This window comes from Pan paniscus, chromosome 1 (genome assembly GCF_029289425.2).
Source record: "Pan paniscus chromosome 1, NHGRI_mPanPan1-v2.0_pri, whole genome shotgun sequence".
Classification (NCBI taxonomy): domain Eukaryota; kingdom Metazoa; phylum Chordata; class Mammalia; order Primates; family Hominidae; genus Pan; species Pan paniscus.
In genome coordinates this window covers 98,018,247-98,025,019 of record NC_073249.2, presented here as the reverse complement: position 1 = coordinate 98,025,019, position 6,773 = coordinate 98,018,247, and the positions used below count along the sequence as shown (strand labels likewise).

Below are 6,773 nucleotides of genomic sequence, written 5' to 3'. Positions count from 1 at the left end.
GTGTCTGTTGGGTAGCTCTGCTCTGGAGACTTTGAGACTTCAGAGACCTTGGGCAGCAGCATGTCCCAGCACCAGACAGTCATCTGTTCCCCAGAGCGTCAGGGGCTTCCCAGAGAAGATTTCTCTGAACAGCATTGCTGCTTCCGCATTGCAGAGAGGGCAACTAGAGTGAGAACCTTCAGCGTCTGACTCCCAAGTCCCAACCTAATAAGCTGCTGGGGGAAGGTTATGGAAAGGAGCGGGAGGGCTGTGCCCCAGGAAATCTGTCTGGTACATTATACACTAAAGAAGGGGAAGTTGCTGGGATGCTGATTGAATTGTGTGTGCATGGTGGGTGGAGAGGTTGCAGGTTCAGGGAAACTCGTTTCTCAAGCAGGTCAGTTTCTCCAGCCCCACTCTCCTGTCTGCCTGGTTCTCACATTCACCTCTGGTACTACCCCCATATTCCTATCTCTGCCCCACTAAAGAGCGGCCTGCCTGTGAAGTCCAGCTTCACCTCCTCAGTGGCTCTGAGTGTCTCATCTGTCGGGCAGTTTGAGCTGGGAATCTTCTAATGAGTGGAGTCTCCTCAGAGCAAGGACAAGAGCAGCAGGAATCAACTAGAAAGCTCACAATGCTTGCATCTGGTTTGGTGTAGGGATGGGTGGGAGGAAACTAAGGACGCTGGGTAGATGCTGCTGTGCAGAAAGGCTCCCTAGAGCCACGTGATTCTTCCCTTCTCAGTCCCTCCTCTGACTCCTCTCCTCTCCCTGTCACTCCTCCCTTCCAGTGATGCTGAGGCTGTTGCTCTGTTCCTTGAGCTTCCAGCATCTCTACTTCTTTTTGGGCTCTGCTTTGCCCTCTATTTGAAGCACAGTCAGTGGTACTCAGCAGTTTCACCTCCTACTCCACCTCCCCATCTGGGGGTCTCTGTAAATCAGTGACCTCTACCCGGAGACAGCTTCCCACTGGGGCTGCACTAAGCACAGAACCAGAGGAAGCTGCAGAAGGATGGTGGAAATTAACTAGGCAGGCAGTTACTGCTGTTCCCCCTTCCCTCCACTTCTCACTACAGCCTGCTGTGCCCTCCTCCCTGTTCCTCCAAGCCTAGTCTCTGCAGTGTCCTGGGTCTCTCTCCTTTGACAACTGCAGATTCTTGTGTTTGTTAGTCATTATCTTGGAGTTCTGAGTTTTCCCCAAGGGCACTAGGGATCTGTGACGCAAAAATGATGGGGAGCTCCCATGGAGAAATGGGAAAGAGAGGCAGCAGCTGGGTGTCCCAGGTGGAATTTCTATGTAGGGGTCCCCTGGAAGGTAGAGGATCGCTCCTTCTCCAGTTCCAGAGATGGGGAGTGAAAGGGAAAGGATTGAGGCTGAAACCGGGCTAGGAGTGCTGATCCCTCCGGGCATGGAGGTGGGGGTGCAGGGCAGTAAGGAAAGTGAAGGTGAGTGGGGCACTCCTTACCCTGTTTGTCAGGCAGGTTAGATGGAGGCAATGCCATTGGGACACATAATCAATGGGCAAGCAGAAAGAGAAGGAGCCGGGGAGATATAACAGAAATGAGGGTAGGAAATAGACTGAAGTAAAGGAAACTCCAGAGATGACATTTAGTTTTGGCTGCTACTGTTGTGGCCCTTTGACAGCAGGTTTAATGATCTGGTAGATAGAGGAAGGTGGTAGAGGCTCATGCAAACACAGTGCAGTATATGGCTGTCCTCTCCATCCCACACTCTGTCCCCATCCTCTTCTCTGTAGCCTGTGGGTCCTTTGCTCTTATTCCTGTACATAGGGGCAGGGTTGGGGTGGGGAGCAGAAAAGAAAGGGACTCTGCCTGGTTGACAAACAGACTCTAAGGAGCAAGTGGCACTTCCCAGCCCCACCTCTGAAATAATCTTATAGCCGTGGTTGGCAATTGGTTATTAAAGGATATAAGCGTGTGTGAAGAAAGCCTAGTGGTTAGACTAGCTGACTAGCGCTTTGATTATGTTTCCTGTTTTGTGTGTGGAGGGGGTGAAGCGGGGGCTGGACTAACGACGGGGTCTGCATCTGCAGCTCCCTGGGACCCTCAGAGAAGTAATGACAATGCTATCCTCAGACCGGAAAAGCTCAGGAAGCAGACTCTCCGGCAGGAGGCACAACGCAGGCGGGAGGTGCAGGAGAGCGGTGCTGCTCGGGACTAGGTTCTGGTTCAAGCAGCCTTGGTTCTGTCTTCCCCTTTGGTATCTGAAGCGGACTTGGTGGGTTCCCCACGGGGGAAGGAAAGGTCAGAAGAGCTTGGCAGTGACCCGGTTACCCCCAGAGTTTTTATCCCCAGAGGGCCGAGGTGCCACAAAGTCAAAGGTCATGTGATGTTTGACCCGACCTTTGCCCTTGCTCCAAAGGGCAATCAGGCCAAAGCAGAGGGTCACTGAGGTGAGGAAGGGGAGGAAGCCGACTGCCAGCACCATGGCCACACCTCTGCTATCCAGAAAAAAAGGCCCTGGGATCCCTGGCACGGTGATGTTGGGGTCAGAAAGTGTGCCGTTTGGTGGTTCCACCTGGATGACTTCCAGCCAGGTCCTCAGGGAGTCATTCCCAGCGACATTGCTGACCACACAGACATAGGCCCCTCTGTCCCGTAGCTGCACTGAGCGGATCTCCAGTGTCCCATCCTCTAGGACCCTTACTCTCCCAGCCCTGCCCAGCCAAGCCCCATGAGGCCTCATCCAGGAGACGGTGGGGGCTGGGTCTCCATCTCCAGAGCAGGAGAAAACCGCATGCCCGCCCTCCTCTGCAATGACCCATCGAGGCCCCGACTTTCGGATCAGGGCTGGTTTGCAGGTGAAGTGCCCTGGAGGCAGGATGTCTGAAAACTCCTTCAGGCTCTTCCCCTGGACATGATGGGGGCCAGCACAGGCAGGGGGGGACGTGCCAAAGTCCAGGTGGCGGCGGAGCCGGAGCAGCCAGAGGAGGCGGCAGTCACAGGTTAGGGGGTTGCCAGACAGCCTCAAGGTGACCAGTTTGTCTGGAGAAGGGAAAGCTGTTTCCTCTAGTGTCTGAAGGGCGTTATCTGCCACATCCAGGAGGTGGAAGGCAGTCAAGCCATGGAAGGCATGGGCAGCAATGGAGGTGAGGCATGCCCCTGACAGGCGTAGCTCCTGGAGCCGCACCAGGGGGCTGAGCCTTCGGGCTGGGATGGCTGAGATGGGATTCTGAGACAGATCCAGGACCCTGAGGAAGCTGAGGTGGTACAGTGCTTGGAAGGGCACCGAGCTCAGATTGCAGCGAGTGATGGCCAGGCTGCTGAGATTGAGCCCAACCAGGCTCCCAGGGTCCAGAGCCTCCAGAGATGGCCAGAGGTGGATCTCCAGCTCCTTGAGCTGCCCCAGCCCCCGCAGGGCCCCAGCTGGCAGCCTCCCAATATCCAGTTCTCTAAGCCTTAGGGCCACTAGTGCCGGGAGACGGGCGAGGGCTAGGCCAGGCACTGTGCTGAGGTTGCAGCGCTCCAGGGTGAGGGTGCTCAACTTGGCCAGCCCTGCAAAGGCCCCCGGAGCCACAAATACCAGGTGGTTGTCCCCAACCTCCAGCTTCTGGAGGCTGCCTAGCTCCCCAAAAGCTCCATCTAGGAAGAGAACAATCTGGTTGAGGCGGAGGTCCAGCAGGGTCAGAGCAGAGAGGCCTGAGAAGACCCCAGGCCCCATGATTCTGAGCCGATTGCCCTGCAGCCTCAGGGTGAGTAGGCTTTGTAGGCCATGGAAGGCCCCGGGCTCAAGGGTTGAGAGCTGGTTGTAGCTGAGGTCCAATTCCTGGAGCAGGCTCAGGCGGGAGAGCATTCCCCGCTGGAGCCCCCACAGGCGGTTCCCACTCAGGTCCAGGAGCTCAGTGTCCAGTGGGAGTCCTCCAGGTACAGCCTCCAGTTGCCTGTGGCCACAGAGCACAGCCTGGGGCTGGGAGGTGCAGTCACACACAGCAGGGCAGCTGCCACCGCTCCCTCCAGGTAGGAGGAGGAGGAAAAGGAGCGGGGGCCATGGGGGCCAGGCTTGCTTTGGAGCTGTGGCTGCATCCATTCCCTCTTCAGTCCTGGAATAGATGATGACATGGCCCTTTTTGGAAAGTGGCTTCAGATGATGGTGACCCTGGACTTCCTGGCCCTTCTTAGAGAGGAGAGAAATTGGTCTATCTGTCTCAGCATTGCCAACAAGTAGGGCACAGAACCAGGAAGAATTCTTGTGTGCCACCTCCCTGGGGCTTCCTGGAGCTTCTCTTTGGGGAATCTCTGCTTTCCTCCCTCTTCCAGCCCTGGATAACCAGCCAAGTGCTTACTGGCTCATGGAACCCTAGCCAAGCCTGATTTCTGTGGGGAAAAAGCTTATGGGAATGGGGCAGGGAACAGCAGGGAGGTACTGAGTCTTTCTGTATGGGGTTTCCTGATGTCTGTGAGATCCAGGAGTATCTCAGGTCCCTTCTCCCTGATACCTGCTCTTCCCAAGCTCTGCTCTGTCCCTCTCTGCTCACGCTTATTATTTCACATTATGTACCCATAGTTTTGCTTAAGGCTCAGGGAGATCATGTCCTTGGCCCAGAGTTCCCTGTTCTGACTGGAGAGGTCCTCACCTTGACTAGCTCACCCAAGGCTGGGAAACATGCAGGCCTCAGCTCCACCCCCATGCTGAGCCCTCTTCCAGCCTGGCCCAGGGCCTGAGCCCTGGACTAACAAGATCCAATCTCCCCAAAATGCCTGTGTGGACAACTGCCAAGCTGTACATTAGCTGTGGCATAGGATGCAGGGGGCACTTGACTGGGAAGCTGGGAATCCCCTGCAAGAGCCCAGGGGCAACTGCTTCTCTATTACAATTGAAGTTGGGGTGTGTGAGGGACCCAAAGGATGCCCAGGTTTTGAGTTCTGTTGCTTGGTCTTCAGTCTTGGGCTTCCCTCATATCCCTCCTTAATGGTGTTTGGATTCTGGTCCAGTGTGTGGATCTGAGGGAGAGCTCTTGTCCCTTTTGGCCTGAGCTGCCTGAGAAATTCCCAAGAGACAGATTGTGGACCAGGGAGCATAGATAAGTGAGGAGAGACAGCATCTGACCAAGTGCTGTAGGGTGGGGAGGAAGGGAGCCGTTGGCTGGCACAGCAGGTATCTGGGCACAGACAGTGTGCAGAGCCTGTAGACTTATAGTCAGTTTCTGGGTACCAGGTTCCGGGAACCCTCAGGAAGATGGTGACTACAATGGCTGAGGTGACAGAGGAGAAGGGGCCCTCTAGGTGATGAGGGCCCCTGACTCATCCTGTTCGATGTCAACAGGGACCCCAAGGCAGAGGAAGTACTGGAATTGGCAAGGGATGGCTACAGAGATAGGAGCAAAAGCCCATGGATGCTCTCTGGGATACAGCGCGTCTGAGTCTCTGCTGAGTGGCAATCCTGATCACCTTTGGGCTTGTGGGCTTCAGGCTCTCTGGGCTCTACGGGGTCAGCTTTCTACTACATGCCCTGTTTTTTCTCATGTGGAACTTAGGAGAGGCAGTTTAAGAGACGGTCATTTCTTCCCCTTTCCTTCCCACTCTCCACCTCCTAGAAGGATCATTCTAGTGGCTATCCTACAGCCACTTGAGAGGATTGTCCTAGTTGGGAAACTAAAGAAAGAGGCCAAAAGAGCAGAGGGATGCAGAAAACTGGTGTGAGGCTTGGGGATGAAAAAGAATAACGTGGGGCAAAGACTGCAGAGCAGATTCTTCTCGCCCCAAACTGACCTAACAGGTCTCTGTGGCATGCCCAGAGCTCTCCCGGGAAAGATGGCCCAGCCTCCCTTGTTCTCCCTAGGCTTGTTCTGGGAAGTCCACCTGACAGCTAGCTCTTCATCACTACTGCTGCAGTTCCTGCCCATCCTCTGCTCTGCATTCAGCAAAAGTGCAGTGAAGCATGTAACACAGCTTTCTTCCTTCCTGCTCCTGTGAGTTTCCCCTGAGTCCCAAAGCCTGCTGGGCCAGGGGCTGAGGGAGCTGGAGCAACCTATTTTATTTCTAAGGTGGCTAATTTAATCACAAACTTCCCTTGCCAACCTCCATGGCTGCAGGACCGGCTTCCGGCCACTTTGCAGAAAGCGAGATGTCAGAACCACTTTTTTGTCCCTTCAGTGGGGTGGGGACATCACCAAGACATGAACCTTGAAGGCATCACCCCTCAAGGGTAGGGAGCCTTTTTCTTGTCTTTATGTGGCAGTCCAGAGACACTTTTGAACCTGGGTATCCTGTATCCTCTTTAAAGCACACCTGACTGACAAATGGGAACTGTGTGGGGAGAGGGTTCCTGGGGGAAAGATTTCTGGAAGATCCACACCGATTGTGGAGAAAAACCCTTCCAGAGGAAGGGGAAGCACTGGGGAGATGGAAGGGAGGTCTCCTTGGAGCCCTTCCACCCAGGGGTACTTGGGATATTTGAGTTTCCCCCTCAAAGTCCCATGGGGCCAGGATTAATTGTTAGCAGTGTGGGGGCTCAAACCCTCTTGCCTTGAGGGGCACACTAGTCTGGCCTGTCTCGGAGAATGTTATGGAAAAGGGCGGCTGCATCTTTGGGACAGAGAGTGGGGGCACTTACCGGAGAAGCTGGAAGGTGGCATCAAGTTTGGCACTGCATCTGTCCAGCGCTGGGGGCCCTGTCCCATTCGAGCTGCACCTCAGGCCCCTGCACCTTCCCTGTGTGCCTCAACCCCTGCTGCCTGGCTGCCCGGCTGCCGCCTGCCGCTGCTGCTGCTGCTGTTGCTGCTGTGGCCGCTGCTGCCAAGACTGAGGTGGAGAAAAGAGCCAGAAAGCATTTCT

The 6,773-nt window shown here is 55.3% G+C and overlaps 1 protein-coding gene across 1 annotated transcript; it reads right to left on the bottom strand.

Moving 5' to 3' along the window:
• Window positions 1-37: 37 nt before the first annotated feature.
• On the bottom strand, window positions 38-6,669 carry LINGO4 (leucine rich repeat and Ig domain containing 4). Its single transcript, XM_003817232.6, has 2 exons — window positions 6,553-6,669; window positions 38-4,039 (listed from the first exon to the last, which is right to left on the bottom strand). The coding sequence occupies exon 2, from the start codon at window positions 4,024-4,026 to the stop codon at window positions 2,245-2,247; it is 1,782 nt and encodes a 593-aa protein (XP_003817280.1). The 5' UTR covers window positions 4,027-4,039; window positions 6,553-6,669; the 3' UTR covers window positions 38-2,244.
• Window positions 6,670-6,773: the final 104 nt, after the last annotated feature.